A 24,963-nucleotide genomic window follows, 5' to 3' on the forward strand; every position below is an offset into this window, starting at 1 on the left:
CTACGGTGTTTAGCACATGCCTCGAATTGAGTAGGTGCTCATTACACATTTATTGGATTAATCAGTAATATCTATAACGGTCAAGGTCATATGCTCCAAGCCAGACTGTGCCTGGGTCTACCATTTCAGCTCTGTCACCCATCAGCTGGATGACATTGGTCCATTACTTAATCTCTCTCCGCCTAAATTCATGTGGAATGTGGGGTGAGGATCGTACCCACCTCATGCTCTGGTTGTGAGGATTGAATGAGTTCATAGGAGCAAGGCTGTCGGAGCTGCCCACACACAGGTCACTGTTACTCTGAATGTCTGATTGGTCTTCCATGTTGAAAATGCACTCTGTCCTTGGACTTGGAGTCTATTGTATATCTCTTACAGATGTATTGTGGAAAACGGAGATTTTCACATAATAAAATTTATCTCATTTGGATTGGGATGAAATTACTTTTTTGAAAAAAATATATTTTATTGATTTTTTACAGAGAGGAAGGGAGAGAGGGATAGAGTTGGAAACATCAATGAGAGAAACATCCATCAGCTGCCTCCTGCACGCCCCCCACTGGGGATGTGCTCGCAACTAAGGTACATGCCCTTGACCGGAATCGAACCTGGGACCCTTCAGTCCACAGGCTGATGCTCTATCCACTGAGCCAAACCGGTTAGGGCTAAAATTCCTTTTTTTTTTTAAGTTTCACCTCTTAAGAGGGATGATTCTGTGATACGTTGTCTATGATATATACTAGTGGCCCGGTGCACGGATTTGTGTACATTGAAAGGGAAATAATTAGAAGAAATATTTTAATATTGCTACTTGCCCTTTTTCTGTAATGGAAGTGTCACAGCCGCCACTGGTCACTGTCTGTGGGCAATCAGTGGGGCGATCAAGGCCCTGTTTGCACCCACCTTGGCCTGGCACTGCCTGCTCATCTGCTCCACCATCCTGCTGCAGTCCGCTCTCGTCAGGGCCCATCGGGGCAGCAGCACCTCCACTGCCACCTGCTGCCAGCGCTGCGTCGCCAACACCCACCATGTTTCGCGCTGCCCCCGGGTGGTCAGTGCACATCATAGCGAGTGGTCGAACTCCAGGTTGAACTACCGGTCGAGGGGACAATTTGTATATTAGGCTTTTATTATATAGACTAATAGCCCTGCACATGACTCCGTGCACCAGTAGCTCTCTGCAGGGCCTGCCCACTCAGTGCCCGCTGCCCAGAGGCTCTCTGCAGCCCAGAGGCCCATCCGCAGCCGGGCGCGGAACACTTGCCTCGTCACCAGGGCAGTGACGCAAGTGTTCCACACCCCGGCCTGGCCAGAGGCGTATACGCGGCCAGGCACAGAACGCTTGCCTTGTCACTGCGGCGACGAAGCAAGCATTCCGCCCGGCCACTCACGCTGCCCACTCTCAGCAGCCGCCCTCCCAGGACTGGGGGACTCCGGCAGGGCAGAGAGGACTGGGCACCGCCATCTTGTGGCTATGGGCGCTGCCAGCTTTGTGATGGAGTGACAGTTAATTTGCATATTACCCTTTTATTAGAAAATTTAAAGGAAATTTTAATTGCTTATTAGATAGGATTCTCAGATCTGGGAAAGCTGTTGGCATTACAGGGCACAATAGGGCTTAACCAATATCCACAGCTCCAACCTATTTTACATCAAAACAATAAGTGCTGTTAGCTACCCAGGAAACTCCACCCCCTGAGGACCTGCACATTGCCCGTGTACTTTTTAAAAATAATCAGTCCCCTAAACAACTCTTACCCAAGAAAGTCTTGTGATGTGAACCTGATTTTTTTTTTTAGTGAAAGGAGTTGCCATTTACAAGCAGTCATCTCTTGGGAGGAAGTAGGCTTAGCAAGATACCCAAGTGCAAGTACAGGGCAGTTGGGCACCTTTTGCCCTTGCGGAAGCCCGACCTGAGCACTGGCTGACAGAGGCCCTCCTCCCCGGAAGCCTGTCCAGGTCCAGTCAGGTGTCTGGGGAGGAGCCAGGCCTTCAGATCCCCCCTCTCTTCCATTCTGAGGTTAGCATCATCAGCACCTCTCTCCCGGATGAAGTCAGCTGGGAAAAGGGATATCAAAGGCCCCCTGAGGGACTCCCATCAGTGAAATGTGGGACTGTGACCTGGGCTGCACACCAGGGGGGTTTAGTCTCACCCTGTGTGGCTGAGGCTGGAGCCCGGCCCCTCGCTATCTCCCACCCACCTTGGCGTGGTTGATCTTTGGGATTGGGAACCATGACCGCAAATGCAGCTTTAAAAATTGCCCCTTTGAGAACTCGGGAGCAACGCACCAGGTACTGAGGACCCTGCAGCCACCTGGACTCACAGACAAAAATCTTGGATTTTGTGGAACCAGTTTGCAATACATCCAAAACGAGAGCCGAGCGCTGGACTGCCCTGAGCGCTAGCGGACTCTTCATTTGCTTTCAGGCAGGCCTTTGGGAGCAGAACAGCCTCTTTGACTGAAAACCCGCAGTTACTTGTGAACAATTGAGAGGCAGCAGCGGAGGCTCCTAGAAAAATGTTGGCCCTCCTGCTCATTTGAGGTAGGAAGCGTGAAGGGATTTTAATTTCAGAGACTAAGATATTTGATCTTCTACACATGAGCGGGACCACGTTCATCTAAAGGAGGTTTAAAGAGGATGCTGCTGACATTTCTGCAAATGCCTGGGAAATTTTATTTGCTTATGAATCAACTCGTCACCATGTAGTTGGCAAGTTTGTTTTAAGTGTCTGATAACAAAGAACCAAAAAAGCTAATTTCTGAGGTTTTCTTCTTCTTTTTTATTAAGAACATATAAGCATATTTTGCTAGACAAATCGAGGTATCCAGTTCAGATACTCAAGGCATTTTCAGAAGAATAAAAACAAAATTCTGGCTCTTTGTGAGGTTTGAGAATTGGCCATTCATCTGAGAGCTCGTTCATCTGCAGCGTGTGGTGACAACACCTTGCCTTTTGGTGAAAATAGGGAAGCAACCTCTTGACAAGCAAGGAGCCAAATAACCTCCTTTCTTGTTGCTGATCTGGCTGGGATGTCTCAGAGCTGTGCATTGCTTTTTCCACTAAAACGGGAAGACTATGTCCCACAATGCCAGACCTGCTGTCTGAAGACCTCAGGGATCCCAGACTAGTCCTTGTGTTTCACACAGCGCAGCCTCGCCGTGCCAGGTAGTCCCGGAGTGTGGACTCTGGGTCCGTGTCCCACTCTCTGCCTTTGCTGTGTGACCTGAGGACAGATGACTTCTCTGGGCCTTCGTTTCCTCATTTGTATGATGAAGCTAGTCATATCTTCGTCCTGAAACTGTTGCGATGGTTAAGTAAAAGAATGCATATAAAAATGCAAATGTCTGAAGCATGGTAAGTCCTCACTAAATGGTAATGTTAACATAAAAACATTCAAACCTGTAAAGAATTTTTGTGAGTTTATTTGAGACAAACTGTCGAAAGTTGCCAGGAAGCAGAACCTCAACGGATTGAGATAATGCTCCAGAGAATGGTGGTTTCTCATCTATTTTTATACATTGCAATCAAAGGAGGGGACGTAGGTGGGTTACATAAAATCCATTGGTGATAGATTAGAGAGGCGGGAGAAAGCAAAACGGGGGGTGGGGGCGGCGAGGGGAGAGGGAGAGGAACCCCTGGGATTGGATAAAAAGTAAAATGATAGACAAATACTTAGGTGGGTGCAGGAACAATTCACATGATAATGAAGAAATTTGTGGTCTCTGTCCTGGCGCCCAGGCACATTAGGTTGTGCCCCAGGGGCTCCAGAGAAAGGGAAGTTACAAGTTACCCAGACATTTTAAGGGTATGTTATCATAGATGCAAATAGACAGATAGGCTCAGTTAAGGTAAAGGTTGACCTTGTCAGTGAAGATACCCGCCTAGGACGGAACTACCCATTATCACTGCTTTTAGTTACAGTTTAATTTCAGACCATCCTTGTGGTGACGTTAGGTCTCTGAGTTTGCAAGACTGCCATGCAGGCCTCCCCTGAGCTGTCAGGTCAGCATGTGGCCAAGTGAATGATTGAGAACAGGGGCGGTTGGTTGTGGCCATCACTTACCAGTCTTCCTATCTATTATGTATTTGTAATTTGTATGGTGTATATAATTTACATGGTCTACATATAATTTACATGGTGTCTAAATAATTCATATGATACATATTTATTTATATTTACTCCCTAGTATAGCTTTAACAAAAGTTGCAAGATACCTGCCATTTGTGTTTTGTCAAGAGCAGTCTGGAATAAGAGGAAGGAATAAAAACGAGAAATGGGAAAAGGGGCAGGAATGGGAGTGGGGAGTGCAGCATAAAGAGGAAAGGAGTTTTTTAAAAGTTACAGAAATGCAGGCAGGACGCTCTAATTCAGAAGGAGAGAGGAGAGAGGAGCCAGGCAGGAGTGGCAGTCTGGGGCCCGCCCGGAAACGGCGGGCGGGCGGGCGGGGCGGGGACTTCCGGCCCGGGACCTTCCCTTTGCCCCCGGAAGAACCTAGCGGTCCCGCTGCCAGCCAGCGAGCCGGTGCCCTGCCGCCGAGGTGAGACCTGCGCCCCCGCGCCCCTGCGCCCCCAGCGGGTCCTGCGGGTCCCCGGGCGGGGCTCCGGGCGGGGCTCCGGGCGGGCGGCGGGGTTGGGGGCCGGGCGGGCGGGGCGGGCGGGGCTGGGGGCCGGGCGGGCGGCGCCGGGAGGGGCGGGCGGGGCGGCGGGGCCTGCGGGGTGCGGACCGTGAATCGGGTGTGGCCCGGTCCACCAAGAAATGGGCGCAGAGAGGTTGGGGAGGCGAGGCACGCACACACGTGGCGGAATGTAAGGAGGGTGTTCAGACGCAGGCCTCCGTTTCCCTCCTGTGGTGGCTGACATTTCTCCCTGCAGACCGCACCCTCTGAGCTCAGGATCCCCCAGTCCAGCTGCCTAGTGGGCGTGTCCGTCTGGCTTCCGGAAGGGCCCTGGTTCTCCTCTAATCGAACTCTTGCTCTCCCACCTCCGGCCCGAATTGCACTCCTTCCAGTTGCTCCCTGTTGCGGTCGATGGCACCATCCTCCGTTCAGTTGCCACGTGGGAAATCGGGGCATCCTCAGCTCCTCCTGTCCCTCCTGGACCCAATCCAGTCTGTTACTCGGTGCCCCCAGCCTCACCTCCCAAAGCGAGTGCCTCCTGCACCTCAGCCCCACCCCACCCCAAAGGTGTCAGCCAGCCATCAGGGTTGAAAATCTAAATCTGAAACTGATCTGCCCACTCTCCCCGTGCCCTCCACCCTCCCGCCCTGCTGCCCCCGCCCCCCCCCCCAGGATTCGTGGGGGTACTCACATCAGTCACCTCCCAGGCCTGCACAGGCCCCTGCTCTCCCGCCTCTTCCCTCCCTTTCCCTGGATGGAGCTGCCACCTGAGGCCATTCACAGTCCCTCTCCCTGGGCAGTTGTGCTTGTTAATGCCGGTTCACTTGTCACGTCCTCAGGGAAACGTCCTCTGAGAAAGGGAGCTGGGCAGAGCTCCCTGCCACCTGCTTCTCATTGCTCTTATCCTTGTCTCATCCATGACGGTGCATGTAGCCCGATTGTTTTGATCAATGTCTGAGTCCCCACTAGGGAGTCCGTGGGGACCGCCATGCAGGGCACAGCGTACAGTTGTTAACGAAAAAAACCATTGAAACCTGTAAAGAATTTTAGTGAGTTTATTTGAGCCAAACTGTCGACATATGCCGGGAAGCAGAACCTCAACGAATTGAGATTATGCTCCGAAGAATGGTGGGTTACATCTGTATTTATGCATTGCCATCAAAGGAGGGACATAGGTGGGCTACATGAAATTCATTGGATAAAGTCAAATGGTGGGAAACCCCTGGGATTGGACAAAAAGTAAAATGATGGACACATACTTAGGTGGGTACAGGAACAATTAACAGGATAATGAAGGAATTTGAGGCATCTGTCCTGGCGCCTACCACATTTGGTTGTGCCCCAGGGGCTCCAGCAAAAGAAGGAAGTTACAAGTTACCCAGACATCTCACAGATATGTTATCTTAGAGGCGAAAAGGCAAATGGGCTCAGGAAAGAAGATCTAAGTTGATCTTTGTCAGGGAAGGTATCAGCTTAGGAATGACTGCCCACTATAACCTGTTTGTAGTTAAATATTTAATTTTCAAACCATCCTTTGTGGTTATTCCAGGTCTCTGAGTTTGCAAGACTGCCACGCAGGCCTCCCCTGAGCTTGTCAGGTTAGCATGTGGCTCCTTTCGTCCACACATTCCCCTTTTGGTCATAAATCAATCCAAAGGATGCATTGATGACCAACCTTTTGGTTGGATAATGGAGTCCCACGGTGCTAGGAAGGCTCATTCCTAGGATGTCTCAGTGTCAGCATGTCTTGCTGAACAGGTGGACCACTGGGGATGGGGCAAGACCATAACCTTAGATGGCATTTAAGGTCGAATTATATATTTTAAAAAGGCAGGTAAATGGGAGGCAGTCAAAATCCTATATGTCCTTGTTAAAAAGTATTCTGGATCATTTCTAATTTTGAGCCACCATGATCCGAGTCTTTTTGCTGTTTGTCTTACGTTTTGCTTTTCTGCATCTAATATAACATTTACATATCAAGAACAAAAGTAACAATAGTAAACCAATAACACTGATTAGGAACAGAAAATGTCTAATACTAGACAAGGAAAATTCTAAGGGGAACAAGCATCACAGCCAACCAAAAAACCCTTTACGTGTATTATCATAATCTTTTATTAAGCTAGTTATGCTTTCCTCCTTCATCCACTGTCATTTGTACCTTATGATATGTTTGGCCAAATGAATTAAGACTCTACTATTTCATTATCTAGAAGCTCTAATTTTCTTCTGGCCAATTAGTTCCCATAAAAATGGCTTCATGGGGAGGAGTTCAATTTCCCAATACATTGGTTTTTCAGTATCAATATTATCACAGATTTTATGAACATCAGGCAAAGTCATTCTGACTATAATTTCAGTATTACACCATATTCTAGTATTATTTAATGTAAACTTGGTGATATTACAGTAAAGATTGCTTTTAACCCTTCCCAGCAAAAACGCCCCTTTCCTATATACTATATTGTTATTTGTTGGGGTAGATACAATAAGCCAGGACTGGGTGAATTCAGTATTCCATATGGATTGAGGGCATAACCATTCACTTTTCCAATTTTCAGACAGTGAGATGGGTTCACATTGTTTATTATTTTTAAATATGGCCCATCTACTTCCCATTGGAAGTATTCTAGTATTATTGAGGATGGTCCCTATGCCGGCCAGTTGAACTACTGGGAATTTAAGCCTAGGATTTAACTCGCACCTGGGCTTTTAAAAACACAATATTGTAGATCACATTTCCCATTTAAATTTTCCAAATTCCTGGGGAACCATATGAGTCCCATAGGTGTCTGGCCTGGGCTTTTGCAGCCATTATAGTTGGCCATTGTTTCATAGCCACTTCAGATTCCTTGCATTAGCACAGACAACAGGCCCAGTTGAATTAGGGCACAAGCATGTTCCCATTGTTGGGTTTGGGCATGAGTTTTTAGTCTGTCGAGCCTGTTCTATCCATTAAACTAAGGCTTTATTATCTTTCCATGCTGCTTCCCACTGTTTTTCCTTCTTCCAGAAACAGCATTCCCTCTATGTGACCTATTTGAGATAAAAAATCTTTTTCTAATGAATGACATTCTTCATTAGCTACATACAACTTCAGCTTGTCCCGGATACCAAGGCCAGCCCCTACTGCTCCAAGTATTCCCCTTTTGCTTCTTTTAGGGGGACCAATGTTGTTGGATCCACCAGGAATGTTGTTGCCATTGGGTAGCTATGGCTTGGGAGCAGTTAGGGTATACTGAGTGGAGCCCAAAATGTTGAGTTTCCCATGCCATAGTTAAATGGGGAAGGTGACCCCCAAATGAGCTAGAGTTTGAGTATTCCATAGGGCTTCCCACAAGCATCCAGGATGCAAGGATGGAGGGGTAATTATAAACATCTCTACCCACCAAATGATGTCAATAATTTCTGAAATGGGATCCATTGATTTCTTTCTTGTTTCACAGACATCCAGCCACAAGAGCATGGCTGGTGAGTCCGAGGACATGGTATGCTATGACAGATAGGACAGGCTGCTGCAAGCCTTTGGCCATCATATCCAGGTGTTTTTCTTAGTTATTCATCACCCATCTCTATAGCCATACAATATTCATCCAGATTACATCCATATACAATTCTACCAGTGGAATTATCAGGGAGATATTCTTGGAGGTATTTGCCTAAGGTGGGTCCTTTATAATAGATAGAGCCAAAAAAACAACAACAACAACAACCAAAGCTTATATTGATAGCAGAAGACCAATGTGTGGCTAACAAGGCATTAATTTCACTATCATACCTGATAACCAGAACATCATTGTGTAGTAGGTAGGAAAGGTTAGCAGGTACCTAAGTTAAATTTTTCATATCTAATAAAGAAAGAGGTCTGGGGAGGTAGACATTGTTTCCACTAGGGAACCATAAGGATGATAATAATATGAAAATCATTTTATGTACATTCAATCAATATCAATCAGATGATATAAAAACAAGCAATATCAGTTTGTGAGTATACAGGCCTTGTTGACGTCATCTTGGGATAGCTGTCTGCCTCCGTGGTCAGCGACTTCTCGTCCTTGAAAAGTCTGTGATCTCCGCTGCAGACGGAGATGGTGTCAGAGATGGGAGTAGATGTCCATTCACAGTCAGATGCCTTTTTTAAATGAGAAATGTGAATCCATGAGCTAACTCCTTTAAGCTTAGCTGCACATGGGTTAGTTAGTAATACCTGGTAAGGTCCCCTCCAATGAGGTTGGAGAGTATTTTTTATTTGGTGTCTTTTCCAAGACAGCAAATCTCCTGGTTGTAAGCCATGATCTTTGAACGCTTCGTCTCCTGGGAGCGCACTGTGAAATGAATCTGTTACCAATTTGTTAGTTCTTATAATGCAGAATGTCTGCTCTTTACTTTTCCCTATATTCAGGAAACAAGAGATTTAAGAGTCAACAATATTTTAAATAGAATCATAAGAATAATTATCTTCAATTCATTTAGTCCCATAGTTGTTTTTGTTTATTTATTCCTTGAAGTTCTATAAATCTTCATCCAGTTCAAAATATGACCTGCTTAGAAGCCTGCAAGTTAGAGTAAATCTGAGTCCTTTTCATGGATTTTTCTAGACATATATACCTACAAATGCATCAGAATAAAGCTGTCCACAAATGACAAAAATTTAAAAGTGGCATGGTTATAGATTTGATAAAAACTTTGCTTTTCTATAAAATATAACATTCCAAGACAACAACTTCTTGGTAAGTAATAATCCCTGTAAAATGACATAAAGAATAATATAAAATTTGTATACCTTTAGATTCAATTATAATTTCAACATATAAAGAATAATATGTAAGAGTTTAAAATGAGGCACACGGCTTATTGCAAGCAGTGTATTGAGCATTGAAAATAATACATAAACTCCCAATATGTGAAACGCAAATACCCAGAGTATCACTGGCAGACGCCCCCACAGGGAATCATGACTCTTGGCTTGCCAGTGTCCCTGACTGGACACATGCTACCCTCCTAAAGTTTCCTGTTTGAACTTAGCTCTGAGAATCTCTGCAAGTTTCTTTCTGAAGCAGAGTGCCTTAACAAGGCACGTGACCTGTCCTTGCTCTTGATTGGAGCTCAGGCACACGGTCTTTCCCGATTGGCTAATTCAAAGGGAGGGGTTGGCCCTTGCTCTTTCAAGGGGAGCAGCAAGCCATGCGGCCAACATGGCGGCTGCCAAGTCACAGTCCAAAATGGAGGCTGTCTAAACTATTCTTTGACAGAGAAGATGATTTGTTTATTCTCACAACAAATAAGGAAAGAGCAAACCAAATCCCTAAAAGATAGACAGCCACAATTATTATTTTCAGACAAACAGACAGAAATCTCACTAGCTGTTTCTGGAGGCTGAACCCTGAGAGGGAGAGCAAGAAGAGCCCCCAAGATTAATAAGAATTCTTGGCAGCTGCTGGGACGTTCTTGCAATCTCTCTCACGCCTTCAACCCCACCACACACAACTAGGCTTCCCCAAAGCGGGACTTGCCTCTTCTTTCAACAAATTAAACAACAACAAAGAGACACAAAAACATCAACACTCTTATACAGGCGCGCAGAAAACACACTAAGAATTTACACCAGAGAATGTCTAGCATTAAAATTACCAAAGCAGTGTCTTTTGTCCCCGGTTCGGGAACTGCCTCTCTCTAGAATTTCAGTACATTCCCAAAGGACTATTCAAAAATGGCTGTAGACATTTGTTAACTTCAAAATAGTTCTGAAACAGTCTCTGAAAATCTTTTTTATTAATTTCCATCTTATTGGAAGAAAATTTTTTCTTAGAAGCTTCTAGTTTCCAAATCAAGATACGCTTCCCATATACTCATTCACTTTAATTTCAGAGCCGGCATTTTTTTTTTTTTCTGCATGCAAAATATTAACATAGGTACCCCAAACAAACTGCATATTTTTTCTTTCTTTTTTCTAGCCATTCCTCAGTTAATATTTTCTAGTTAAATTTTCTCATTTCTGTTAAGTACTTGCAAGTAAAGGCTTCTTATCAGGAGTGTTAAATGAGGGCTGGGGTCTTGGGAGCTTCTAGCCTTGGAGGCACAATTTCCCATGTTAAATTTTTTTATTTTTGGATATCTGTAGTCTGAGCAAACTTTAGATATGTTATGTAGTAGGTCAAATGTGGCCTCAGTTTCTCTCCCGGCTGTCTAAAACCACAAAAATTTTGGGGCCCGGGGATACCAAGTCTTTATGGTGGCCCCCTAGAAAAGCCATTTAGTTAATTACAGTTGCGTCGGAACTTCCAGATGGGGCTCCTGAATTTCTGACACTTCCACAAAATTCTTAGTCACCTAAGAACACCTCAGAATCGGACTATTCTTTAAAAATAAAGAAAATGTTGCCCCTTTATCTTCGGAGCTGAATGAGTTCAGCTCATTTATACGGCGAAAGTTACTTTTGCTCAGACTCTCAGCAATTCCAATTGAAAAGCCAAAATCAAAACCAGCCACCCATTTTTTTTTCTCCAGTCCCGCCTTAGCCTGGGTTCTGCCAACCCTTAACCTGGGGTTCTGTCAACCCTGGTTCCACCTCGAGGATTTTAAAACAGCTCAAATAAAGTCAGACCCTCTACCAAAGCGAGGGAAGGTCCTGGATCCAAGAGACGACTCACCCACATTCACCCAATGGGCGGAGAACCGGTGGGCTCAAGGGGCCCTTTGCTGGATCCTAGCTCCAAGTCCAAGTCCATAGGATGATCCTGGGTGAGTTTTCTTTGGAATCCTGCCACGACTACGCCAAGTAATGTTAACGAAAAAAACCATTGAAACCTGTAAAGAATTTTAGTGAGTTTATTTGAGCCAAACTGTCGACATATGCCGGGAAGCAGAACCTCAACGAATTGAGATTATGCTCCGAAGAATGGTGGGTTACATCTGTATTTATGCATTGCCATCAAAGGAGGGACATAGGTGGGCTACATGAAATTCATTGGATAAAGTCAAATGGTGGGAAACCCCTGGGATTGGACAAAAAGTAAAATGATGGACACATACTTAGGTGGGTACAGGAACAATTAACAGGATAATGAAGGAATTTGAGGCATCTGTCCTGGCGCCTACCACATTTGGTTGTGCCCCAGGGGCTCCAGCAAAAGAAGGAAGTTACAAGTTACCCAGACATCTCACAGATATGTTATCTTAGAGGCGAAAAGGCAAATGGGCTCAGGAAAGAAGATCTAAGTTGATCTTTGTCAGGGAAGGTATCAGCTTAGGAATGACTGCCCACTATAACCTGTTTGTAGTTAAATATTTAATTTTCAAACCATCCTTTGTGGTTATTCCAGGTCTCTGAGTTTGCAAGACTGCCACGCAGGCCTCCCCTGAGCTTGTCAGGTTAGCATGTGGCTCCTTTCGTCCACACAGTATTCAGCAAGTAGCTCGGGGTGGTAAACAAACCATGACTTCTGGGGGTCCTTTCTGGGGGAGGACCCCAGAAGAAAAGGCGGATTTGGCGGCGGGGAGGGAAGACCGACTGCGTTGTCAGTGCCGTTACACGGGGAGAGGGTGGCTGGAGCAGAGCCTTCCTGCCGCTCAGCCCGGAGGACAGGAATGGAGTAAATAGGAAAGGAAGAATAAGAGTTTGGAAACAGCTCTTGCGCGCCCTAAGCAGTTCCTTTAGAATTGTAAAATTTTAAGCCGCCGATCCCAGGAAGAGAAAGCGGCTGGCGGAATCAGCTGTGTCTGCCCTCGCCCTTTCCTCCCGGGAGCACTGAGACAGCCTCAGGGTGAAGCGCCGGCAGGTACTTCCTGTGGAGGTGCCATGGTTCCGGGCGCTTTGTAAAGGATGCATTTCTGAGTCTGAGCTTGAAGGCCTCCTGCCCAGGGCACAGACCGCAGAGATCACCCAGCCTGGGCGGGCGGCTTAGTCCTCTCTTCAGCCGGGCAGCAAACACCCAAATACGTTGTGTGTGTTTCCTCTCTGAAACTCAGGGAGAGAAGTTTCCTTTTTGCTTTATTATTATTTCTTTTTGGTCCTGGAATTTTCTCTCCGGGTCTGCCGAGGGCCTCCTGCTGGTATAAGAGACACACCTCGGTCAAAGTTGGGACTCCATTCCTCCCATCCTCCTGGCTGGGATCACTAGTGAGGTTAATCTGTCACCTGCTCGGAGTGTGTCATTTCTTTATTTGGCTTGTGAAGAGAGATTGTCCTGCGTGCTCTTGGCGTGTTGCGCTCCCCCAGCGACCCCCGCGCCAGCAGAGACGGAGACCGGTCTCTGAGCTGAGCTGCGCCGCCTCCTCCCAAACGAAACAACGCCGGCCGGTGAGCGGTGCCTTCAGCTCAGAATGACCCACGTGCAGAGTGCACACTTAGGGGAGACTTGTTCTGAACCCCTATCTTTGAAAATGTTCCTGTGTCCTTTCTTCTCCATCCCCCAAGCCAGGGTTTAAATGGGACATGATATGGGCACTTTGGGACACACTTTCGTATAGTGTTTTTTGTTATGAAGAATGTTTCTGCAATAGAAGTGGAGTCATTTAGGTAAAAATGTTTGTTTTTTTACTGAATCTACCAGTGAGTCTTGGAAAAAAATGGGACTCAAGATTCAGGAGGGGAGAGAATCCTGCGTGAAAGGACGTTGCTAATTGAGATGCACTTGTAAACTAACTGTTCTGTGGTTAAGACTCAGAGATTCGGCTCGGCTCTGTCCTGATATGCGTTAGACCTGCTCGAAGATGGCCGACCCCTGGGAGGAGTGCATGGACTACGCGGTGACCCTGGCAAGGCGAGCTGGAGAGGTACGGCTGCCCGCGCGTCCCGATGCCACTGTGTCCCCGATGCCGCGGGTTAAGCACCTGCGCTGCTTTTCATTCCACTAAACACTGTATGTGGAAAGAGGACTCCAATTTTGTGTCATTAACCTTTGGATCTGTCTTAGGATGTAAGATGCTATGATTTTGTACCTAGAAGGACATAACCACTAAAGGTTTATTTTGTAAATCTTGGGATAAGAAAATTTTAAGAATATCATTTAAGACAGACTGAATGTCTTACACCATTTCTCTGTTTCATTTTTAGCTTGATTTAAATTTACTTACGCTTTTCTATTTGCTTACCAAACTAATTTTCAGGTGGTTCGTGAAGCTCTGAAAAATGAAGTGAACGTTATGATTAAAAGTTCTCCAGCCGACTTGGTAACTGTGACTGACCAGAAGGTTGAAAAGATGCTTCTCTCCTTCATAAAGGAAAAGTACCCATCACACAGGTGTGTCACTGCCACTACAAGCGATGGAGTGGACCCTGCTTGGAGTCAGTACCCGAGGCAGCAGTGCCGACCTAGACAGAAGTTGACTGTAGTTCCTGAGCCTGGAAGGGATTGCCTCCGGAGGGTGGCGGTGGGCAGCCTGGGAGCGAGGTCTGGCAGGAGCCAGGGAGGAAGGGGCACCTGGACCCCCCGCAGGGGCCATGGCTGGCTGCTGAGGCACCGGTTGCCTTGCTCTTGACTCTGATTTCCCATCGCTCACGATTACAGTCCTGGGCAGGGCCACCAGCCAGGAGGGGTAAAAGGTGTGTGGATGCTGGGAAGCTGATGTGAGAAAGGGCTGCCACAGGCATGGTTTAGGTCAGTTTTGTTCTCTGCATCGCAGACTCTTCTGCGTGGTAGCTTTTGGGGCCTGAAAGAAACCACCGGAGTCAGGGCTCTCGCAGGCACAGCCAGAGCAGGAACTGTCACCACTTAAGTCTTAGTGACGTCATTCTCTGCCTCTTCCCGGTCGTAGTAAAGCCCTGTACACTTCCTCTCAAAAACGCTGTGCAGCAAGAGACAGAAGATCACGAGTGATTGTTAGGAGAGCTCATGGTTGGATAAAGGGAAATGTAAAGCTGAAAGTAGGGAAGAGAGAAAGCAGTGACTCGGGCACCACTTCCGGAATCACCTGAGAGTTGTTGCCCAGTGTGTTTGGGGAAGACAGGTGATTTTGGCGGGCGACTTGCCTTCTTGCTGACTTATCTAATGTTCTGTTTTACTTACCTGTTGCTGCAAAGCAAATTACCCTAAACATTAGCAGCTCCAGACAACACACTTTTATAGCAGAGTTTTCTAGGCTCAGAATATGGCAGCAGCTGAGCGCAGGGTCTCCTGACACGTGGGAATCCGTGGGCCGGGCCGCAGCCACAGGCCTGCGCTGGGCCGAAGGTCCCATTCACTTGGGTGGTTGCTGGTGACTCCCTTTCCTCCCGAGGTCTGCGGGCAGCGCCCGTCGGTTCCTCGCCACGTGGGCCCCCTCAGAGCAGCTCAGCACGGGTGGCCTGCTTCCCGGGCATGGCAGGGACGGGGAGTGGAGTGGGTAAGACGAACCACAGTGCGTGCCGTGAGCGGGTCCTCAGGGTGCCACGTTGGCACTTCTGCTTCCTTCTGCTGCTTAGAAACGAGTCACTAAGTCCAAGTTCACCTTCGAGGCACGAGCGTTAAGCCTGCCTCTGGAAGAGAGGAGGATGAGAGACCTGGGGGCATCTTTTTAAAACCACCACGTGCCCTGCTAAGGCCTCACCTGTACCGGTGCCCCGTGCACGCCCACGCCTTCGCTCACCCGGCGCCCGTTGCAGGTTCCAGCACCGCTTGTCAGGTGGTCTGGGAAGTGACGCTTGCCCACGCGCGTCCCGCTGGAGGAAGGGGCCCGGATGGAAGAGGGGGCTGTGTAGGCTTGTATGTCTGTGTGACTCTGTAGCTAAGGGAATGCTAAACCTGGAACGTGCGGAAATTGGTGTAAAGAGTCATTCTTTTAGTTTCATCGGCGAGGAATCCGTGGCCGCCGGGGAGAAAAGTGTCCTCACCGACAACCCCACGTGGATCATCGACCCTATTGACGGGACGACTAACTTCGTGCACAGGTACGAGCGGGGGTTTGCACTGAGGGGACCTTTCGAGTGCTCTGTTCACGAGCATTCATGCTTCAGAGAATCGTGTGATTTGTAGAGTGAGCTGTTAGGAGACTTCAGCAGGTACGGCAGCAGTGAGGGAATTGCTGGTGTGACTGTGCGACCCAGCGGCCTGCTCACTTCTTTTCCCACCGAGGGAGCAGGGGCGACCGAAGCCAGCACCGCTGCTGTGAGATCAGCCAGGGCGCTCTGCAGCCCACTGCCGTGCTGGGGTGCCACCTTCAGTCCGGGCGAGGAAGCTTAGGAAGAGCGTGGGTTTTAGGGTCAGCACTCTTGGGCCTGAGCCGGTGTTTTTTATAGGCTTTGCGGCCTGGGCAAGTTCCTTCACTTTTCTAAGCCTCGGATGCTGTTTTCTTATCTGTGAAATGAACATATTATTGGTGCCTGCCTCATGGAACTGTGGGGACTCGAGTGGTATACATACGTAAGGATGCTGTACAGGGCCCGGGACACAGGGCAGCACACAAGGCCTGGCACACAGGGCCCAGGACACAGGCCTGGAACACAGGGCCTGGCACACAGGGCACAGCACACAGGGATGGCACACAGGGCCCGGGACACAAGCCTGGAACACAGGGCCGGCGAACAGGGACGTCACACAGGGCTCGGCACACAGGGCCTGGCACACAGGGCACAACACACAGGGCGGCACACAGGGCAGCACACAGGGCCCAGCACACAGAGCCCAGCACACAGGGCAGCACACAGGGCCCAGCACACAGGGCAGCACACAGGGCCCGGCACACAGGGCCCAGCACACAGGGCCCAGCACACAGGGCCCGGCACACAGGGCCCAGCACACAGGGCCCAGCACACAGGGCCCAGCACACAGGGCAGCACACAGGGCCCAGCACACAGGGCCCAGCACACAGGGCAGCACACAGGGCCCAGCACACAGGGCCCAGCACACAGGGCAGCACACAGGGCCCAGCACACAGGGCAGCACACAGGGCAGCACACAGGGCCCAGCACACAGGGCCCAGCACACAGGGCAGCACACAGAGCCCAGCACACAGGGCAGCACACAGGGCCCAGCACACAGGGCAGCACACAGGGCCCAGCACACAGGGCCCAGCACACAGGGCAGCACACAGGGCCCAGCACACAGGGCCCAGCACACAGGGCAGCACACAGGGCCCAGCACACAGGGCAGCACACAGGGCCCAGCACACAGGGCCCAGCACACAGGGCAGCACACAGGGCCCAGCACACAGGGCAGCACACAGGGCAGCACACAGGGCCCAGCACACAGGGCCCAGCACACAGGGCAGCACACAGAGCCCAGCACACAGGGCAGCACACAGGGCCCAGCACACAGAGCCCAGCACACAGGGCAGCACACAGGGCCCAGCACACAGGGCAGCACACAGGGCCCAGCACACAGGGCCCAGCACACAGGGCCCAGCACACAGGGCAGCACACAGGGCCCAGCACACAGGGCAGCACACAGGGCCCAGCACACAGGGCCCAGCACACAGGGCCCAGCACACAGGGCCCAGCACACAGGGCAGCACACAGGGCCCAGCACACAGGGCAGCACACAGAGCCCAGCACACAGGGCAGCACACAGGGCCCGGCACACAGGGCCCAGCACACAGGGCAGCACACAGGGCCCAGCACACAGGGCAGCACACAGAGCCCAGCACACAGGGCAGCACACAGGGCCCAGCACACAGGGCAGCACACAGGGCCCAGCACACAGGGCCCAGCACACAGGGCAGCACACAGGGCCCAGCACACAGGGCCCAGCACACAGGGCAGCACACAGGGCCCAGCACACAGGGCAGCACACAGGGCCCAGCACACAGGGCAGCACACAGGGCAGCACACAGGGCCCAGCACACAGGGCCCAGCACACAGGGCAGCACACAGAGCCCAGCACACAGGGCAGCACACAGGGCCCAGCACACAGGGCAGCACACAGGGCCCAGCACACAGGGCCCAGCACACAGGGCAGCACACAGGGCCCAGCACACAGGGCCCAGCACACAGGGCAGCACACAGGGCCCAGCACACAGGGCAGCACACAGGGCCCAGCACACAGGGCCCAGCACACAGGGCAGCACACAGGGCCCAGCACACAGGGCAGCACACAGGGCAGCACACAGGGCCCAGCACACAGGGCCCAGCACACAGGGCAGCACACAGAGCCCAGCACACAGGGCAGCACACAGGGCCCAGCACACAGGGCAGCACACAGGGCAGCACACAGGGCCCAGCACACAGGGCCCAGCACACAGGGCCCAGCACACAGGGCAGCACACAGGGCCCAGCACACAGGGCCCGGCACACAGGGCCCAGCACACAGGGCAGCACACAGGGCCCAGCACACAGGGCAGCACACAGAGCCCAGCACACAGGGCAGCACACAGGGCCCAGCACACAGGGCAGCACACAGGGCCCAGCACACAGGGCCCAGCACACAGGGCAGCACACAGGGCCCAGCACACAGGGCCCAGCACACAGGGCAGCACACAGGGCCCAGCACACAGGGCCCAGCACACAGGGCAGCACACAGGGCCCAGCACACAGGGCAGCACACAGGGCCCAGCACACAGGGCCCAGCACACAGGGCAGCACACAGGGCCCAGCACACAGGGCAGCACACAGGGCAGCACACAGGGCCCAGCACACAGGGCCCAGCACACAGGGCAGCACACAGAGCCCAGCACACAGGGCAGCACACAGGGCCCAGCACACAGGGCAGCACACAGGGCCCAGCACACAGGGCCCAGCACACAGGGCAGCACACAGGGCCCAGCACACAGGGCCCAGCACACAGGGCAGCACACAGGGCCCAGCACACAGGGCCTGGCACACAGGGCAGCACACAGGGCCCGGCACACAGGGCAGCACACAGGGCCCAGCACACAGGGCCCAGCACACAGGGCAGCACACAGGGCAGCACACAGGGCCCAGCACACAGGGCCCAGCACACAGGGCAGCACACAGGGCCCAGCACACAGGGCCCAGCACACAGGGCCCAGCACACAGGGCCCAGCACACAGGGCAGCACACAGGGCCCAGCACACAGGGCCCGGCACACAGGGCCCAGCACACAGGGCAGCACACAGGGCCCAGCACACAGGGCAGCACACAGAGCCCAGCACACAGGGCAGCACACAGGGCCCAGCACACAGGGCAGCACACAGGGCCCAGCACACAGGGCCCAGCACACAGGGCAGCACACAGGGCCCAGCACACAGGGCCCAGCACACAGGGCAGCACACAGGGCCCAGCACACAGGGCAGCACACAGGGCAGCACACAGGGCCCAGCACACAGGGCCCAGCACACAGGGCAGCACACAGAGCCCAGCACACAGGGCAGCACACAGGGCCCAGCACACAGGGCAGCACACAGGGCCCAGCACACAGGGCCCAGCACACAGGGCAGCACACAGGGCCCAGCACACAGGGCCTGGCACACAGGGCCCAGCACACAGGGCAGCACACAGGGCCCAGCACACAGGGCCCAGCACACAGGGCCCAGCACACAGGGCAGCACACAGGGCCCAGCACACAGGGCAGCACACAGGGCAGCACACAGGGCCCAGCACACAGGGCAGCACACAGGGCCCAGCACACAGGGCAGCACACAGGGCAGCACACAGGGCCCAGCACACAGGGCAGCACACAGGGCCCAGCACACAGGGCCCAGCACACAGGGCCCAGCACACAGGGCAGCACACAGGGCCCAGCACACAGGGCAGCACACAGGGCCCAGCACACAGGGCAGCACACAGGGCAGCACACAGGGCCCAGCACACAGGGCAGCACACAGGGCCCAGCACACAGGGCCCAGCACACAGGGCCCAGCACACAGGGCAGCACACAGGGCCCAGCACACAGGGCAGCACACAGGGCCCAGCACACAGGGCCCAGCACACAGGGCAGCACACAGGGCAGCACACAGGGCCCAGCTACAGGGCCCAGCACACAGGGCCCAGCACACAGGGCCCAGCACACAGGGCAGCACACAGGGCCCAGCACACAGGGCAGCACACAGGGCAGCACACAGGGCCCAGCTACAGGGCCCAGCACACAGGGCAGCACACAGGGCCCGGCACACAGGGCCCAGCACACAGGGCCCAGCACACAGGGCCCAGCACACAGGGCAGCACACAGGGCCCAGCACACAGGGCCCAGCACACAGGGCAGCACACAGGGCCCAGCACACAGGGCCCAGCACACAGGGCAGCACACAGGGCCCAGCACACAGGGCAGCACACAGGGCAGCACACAGGGCCCAGCACACAGGGCCCAGCACACAGGGCAGCACACAGAGCCCAGCACACAGGGCAGCACACAGGGCCCAGCACACAGGGCAGCACACAGGGCCCAGCACACAGGGCCCAGCACACAGGGCAGCACACAGGGCCCAGCACACAGGGCCCAGCACACAGGGCAGCACACAGGGCCCAGCACACAGGGCAGCACACAGGGCCCAGCACACAGGGCCCAGCACACAGGGCAGCACACAGGGCCCAGCACACAGGGCAGCACACAGGGCAGCACACAGGGCCCAGCACACAGGGCCCAGCACACAGGGCAGCACACAGAGCCCAGCACACAGGGCAGCACACAGGGCCCAGCACACAGAGCCCAGCACACAGGGCAGCACACAGGGCCCAGCACACAGGGCAGCACACAGGGCCCAGCACACAGGGCCCAGCACACAGGGCCCAGCACACAGGGCAGCACACAGGGCCCAGCACACAGGGCAGCACACAGGGCCCAGCACACAGGGCCCAGCACACAGGGCCCAGCACACAGGGCAGCACACAGGGCCCAGCACACAGGGCAGCACACAGAGCCCAGCACACAGGGCAGCACACAGGGCCCAGCACACAGGGCAGCACACAGGGCCCAGCACACAGGGCCCAGCACACAGGGCCCAGCACACAGGGCAGCACACAGGGCCCAGCACACAGGGCCCAGCACACAGGGCCCAGCACACAGGGCAGCACACAGGGCCCAGCACACAGGGCCCAGCACACAGGGCCCAGCACACAGGGCCCAGCACACAGGGCAGCACACAGGGCCCAGCACACAGGGCAGCACACAGAGCCCAGCACACAGGGCAGCACACAGGGCCCAGCACACAGGGCAGCACACAGAGCCCAGCACACAGGGCAGCACACAGGGCCCAGCACACAGGGCAGCACACAGGGCCCAGCACACAGGGCCCAGCACACAGGGCAGCACACAGGGCCCAGCACACAGGGCCCAGCACACAGGGCAGCACACAGGGCCCAGCACACAGGGCAGCACACAGGGCCCAGCACACAGGGCAGCACACAGGGCAGCACACAGGGCCCAGCACACAGGGCCCAGCACACAGGGCAGCACACAGAGCCCAGCACACAGGGCAGCACACAGGGCCCAGCACACAGGGCAGCACACAGGGCCCAGCACACAGGGCCCAGCACACAGGGCAGCACACAGGGCCCAGCACACAGGGCCCAGCACACAGGGCAGCACACAGGGCCCAGCACACAGGGCAGCACACAGGGCCCAGCACACAGGGCCCAGCACACAGGGCAGCACACAGGGCCCAGCACACAGGGCAGCACACAGGGCAGCACACAGGGCCCAGCACACAGGGCCCAGCACACAGGGCAGCACACAGAGCCCAGCACACAGGGCAGCACACAGGGCCCAGCACACAGGGCAGCACACAGGGCAGCACACAGGGCCCAGCACACAGGGCCCAGCACACAGGGCCCAGCACACAGGGCAGCACACAGGGCCCAGCACACAGGGCCCGGCACACAGGGCCCAGCACACAGGGCAGCACACAGGGCCCAGCACACAGGGCAGCACACAGAGCCCAGCACACAGGGCAGCACACAGGGCCCAGCACACAGGGCAGCACACAGGGCCCAGCACACAGGGCCCAGCACACAGGGCAGCACACAGGGCCCAGCACACAGGGCCCAGCACACAGGGCAGCACACAGGGCCCAGCACACAGGGCAGCACACAGGGCCCAGCACACAGGGCCCAGCACACAGGGCAGCACACAGGGCCCAGCACACAGGGCAGCACACAGGGCAGCACACAGGGCCCAGCACACAGGGCCCAGCACACAGGGCAGCACACAGAGCCCAGCACACAGGGCAGCACACAGGGCCCAGCACACAGGGCAGCACACAGGGCCCAGCACACAGGGCCCAGCACACAGGGCAGCACACAGGGCCCAGCACACAGGGCCCAGCACACAGGGCAGCACACAGGGCCCAGCACACAGGGCCTGGCACACAGGGCAGCACACAGGGCCCGGCACACAGGGCAGCACACAGGGCCCAGCACACAGGGCCCAGCACACAGGGCAGCACACAGGGCAGCACACAGGGCCCAGCACACAGGGCCCAGCACACAGGGCAGCACACAGGGCCCAGCACACAGGGCCCAGCACACAGGGCCCAGCACACAGGGCCCAGCACACAGGGCAGCACACAGGGCCCAGCACACAGGGCCCGGCACACAGGGCCCAGCACACAGGGCAGCACACAGGGCCCAGCACACAGGGCAGCACACAGAGCCCAGCACACAGGGCAGCACACAGGGCCCAGCACACAGGGCAGCACACAGGGCCCAGCACACAGGGCCCAGCACACAGGGCAGCACACAGGGCCCAGCACACAGGGCCCAGCACACAGGGCAGCACACAGGGCCCAGCACACAGGGCAGCACACAGAGCCCAGCACACAGGGCCCAGCACACAGGGCAGCACACAGGGCCCAGCACACAGGGCAGCACACAGGGCCCAGCACACAGGGCAGCACACAGGGCCCAGCACACAGGGCAGCACACAGGGCAGCACACAGGGCCCAGCACACAGGGCAGCACACAGGGCCCAGCACACAGGGCCCAGCACACAGGGCCCAGCACACAGGGCAGCACACAGGGCCCAGCACACAGGGCAGCACACAGGGCCCAGCACACAGGGCAGCACACAGGGCAGCACACAGGGCCCAGCACACAGGGCAGCACACAGGGCCCAGCACACAGGGCAGCACACAGGGCCCAGCACACAGGGCAGCACACAGGGCAGCACACAGGGCCCAGCACACAGGGCAGCACACAGGGCCCAGCACACAGGGCAGCACACAGGGCCCAGCACACAGGGCCCAGCACACAGGGCCCAGCACACAGGGCAGCACACAGGGCCCAGCACACAGGGCAGCACACAGGGCCCAGCACACAGGGCCCAGCACACAGGGCAGCACACAGGGCCCAGCACACAGGGCAGCACACAGGGCAGCACACAGGGCCCAGCACACAGGGCCCAGCACACAGGGCAGCACACAGAGCCCAGCACACAGGGCAGCACACAGGGCCCAGCACACAGGGCAGCACACAGGGCAGCACACAGGGCCCAGCACACAGGGCCCAGCACACAGGGCCCAGCACACAGGGCAGCACACAGGGCCCAGCACACAGGGCCCAGCACACAGGGCAGCACACAGGGCCCAGCACACAGGGCCCAGCACACAGGGCAGCACACAGGGCCCAGCACACAGGGCAGCACACAGGGCCCAGCACACAGGGCCCAGCACACAGGGCAGCACACAGGGCCCAGCACACAGGGCAGCACACAGGGCAGCACACAGGGCCCAGCACACAGGGCCCAGCACACAGGGCAGCACACAGAGCCCAGCACACAGGGCAGCACACAGGGCCCAGCACACAGGGCAGCACACAGGGCCCAGCACACAGGGCCCAGCACACAGGGCAGCACACAGGGCCCAGCACACAGGGCCCAGCACACAGGGCAGCACACAGGGCCCAGCACACAGGGCCTGGCACACAGGGCAGCACACAGGGCCCGGCACACAGGGCCCAGCACACAGGGCAGCACACAGGGCCCAGCACACAGGGCAGCACACAGGGCAGCACACAGGGCCCAGCACACAGGGCCCAGCACACAGGGCAGCACACAGGGCCCAGCACACAGGGCCCAGCACACAGGGCCCAGCACACAGGGCCCAGCACACAGGGCAGCACACAGGGCCCAGCACACAGGGCCCGGCACACAGGGCCCAGCACACAGGGCAGCACACAGGGCCCAGCACACAGGGCAGCACACAGAGCCCAGCACACAGGGCAGCACACAGGGCCCAGCACACAGGGCAGCACACAGGGCCCAGCACACAGGGCCCAGCACACAGGGCAGCACACAGGGCCCAGCACACAGGGCCCAGCACACAGGGCAGCACACAGGGCCCAGCACACAGGGCAGCACACAGGGCAGCACACAGGGCCCAGCACACAGGGCCCAGCACACAGGGCAGCACACAGAGCCCAGCACACAGGGCAGCACACAGGGCCCAGCACACAGGGCAGCACACAGGGCCCAGCACACAGGGCCCAGCACACAGGGCAGCACACAGGGCCCAGCACACAGGGCCCAGCACACAGGGCAGCACACAGGGCCCAGCACACAGGGCCTGGCACACAGGGCCCAGCACACAGGGCAGCACACAGGGCCCAGCACACAGGGCCCAGCACACAGGGCCCAGCACACAGGGCAGCACACAGGGCCCAGCACACAGGGCAGCACACAGGGCAGCACACAGGGCCCAGCACACAGGGCAGCACACAGGGCCCAGCACACAGGGCAGCACACAGGGCAGCACACAGGGCCCAGCACACAGGGCAGCACACAGGGCCCAGCACACAGGGCCCAGCACACAGGGCCCAGCACACAGGGCAGCACACAGGGCCCAGCACACAGGGCAGCACACAGGGCCCAGCACACAGGGCAGCACACAGGGCAGCACACAGGGCCCAGCACACAGGGCAGCACACAGGGCCCAGCACACAGGGCCCAGCACACAGGGCCCAGCACACAGGGCAGCACACAGGGCCCAGCACACAGGGCAGCACACAGGGCCCAGCACACAGGGCCCAGCACACAGGGCAGCACACAGGGCAGCACACAGGGCCCAGCTACAGGGCCCAGCACACAGGGCCCAGCACACAGGGCCCAGCACACAGGGCAGCACACAGGGCCCAGCACACAGGGCAGCACACAGGGCAGCACACAGGGCCCAGCTACAGGGCCCAGCACACAGGGCAGCACACAGGGCCCAGCACACAGGGCAGCACACAGGGCCCAGCTACAGGGCCCAGCACACAGGGCAGCACACAGGGCCCAGCACACAGGGCCCAGCACACAGGGCAGCACTCAGGGCAGCACACAGGGCCCAGCACACAGGGCCCAGCACACAGGGCAGCACACAGGGCCCAGCACACAGGGCAGCACACAGGGCCCAGCACACAGGGCAGCACACAGGGCAGCACACAGGGCCCAGCTACAGGGCCCAGCACACAGGGCAGCACACAGGGCCCAGCACACAGGGCCCAGCACACAGGGCAGCACTCAGGGCAGCACACAGGGCCCAGCACACAGGGCCCAGCACA

At 55.4% G+C, this 24,963-nt stretch overlaps 1 protein-coding gene across 2 annotated transcripts in view; it reads left to right on the forward strand.

Annotated features, from left to right (window-relative positions):
* Positions 1 to 4,449: 4,449 nt before the first annotated feature.
* Positions 4,450 to 24,963, forward strand: part of IMPA1 (inositol monophosphatase 1) — a 28,751-nt gene continuing 8,237 nt past the window's right edge. The window contains exons 1-4 of one of the 2 annotated variants that reach the window (XM_079796061.1): positions 4,450 to 4,541; positions 13,280 to 13,394; positions 13,728 to 13,861; positions 15,382 to 15,486. In XM_079796061.1, coding sequence (XP_079652187.1) covers positions 13,332 to 13,394; positions 13,728 to 13,861; positions 15,382 to 15,486 — 302 coding nt within the window. In that variant the 5' untranslated portion in view covers positions 4,450 to 4,541; positions 13,280 to 13,331. The remainder of the gene's footprint in view (positions 4,542 to 13,279; positions 13,395 to 13,727; positions 13,862 to 15,381; positions 15,487 to 24,963) is intronic. The other variant, XM_079796060.1, reaches the window with a different exon arrangement.

The sequence above is a fragment of the Cnephaeus nilssonii genome (genome assembly GCF_951640355.1).
Source record: "Cnephaeus nilssonii genome assembly, chromosome: 18".
NCBI classification, from domain to species: Eukaryota; Metazoa; Chordata; class Mammalia; order Chiroptera; family Vespertilionidae; genus Cnephaeus; species Cnephaeus nilssonii.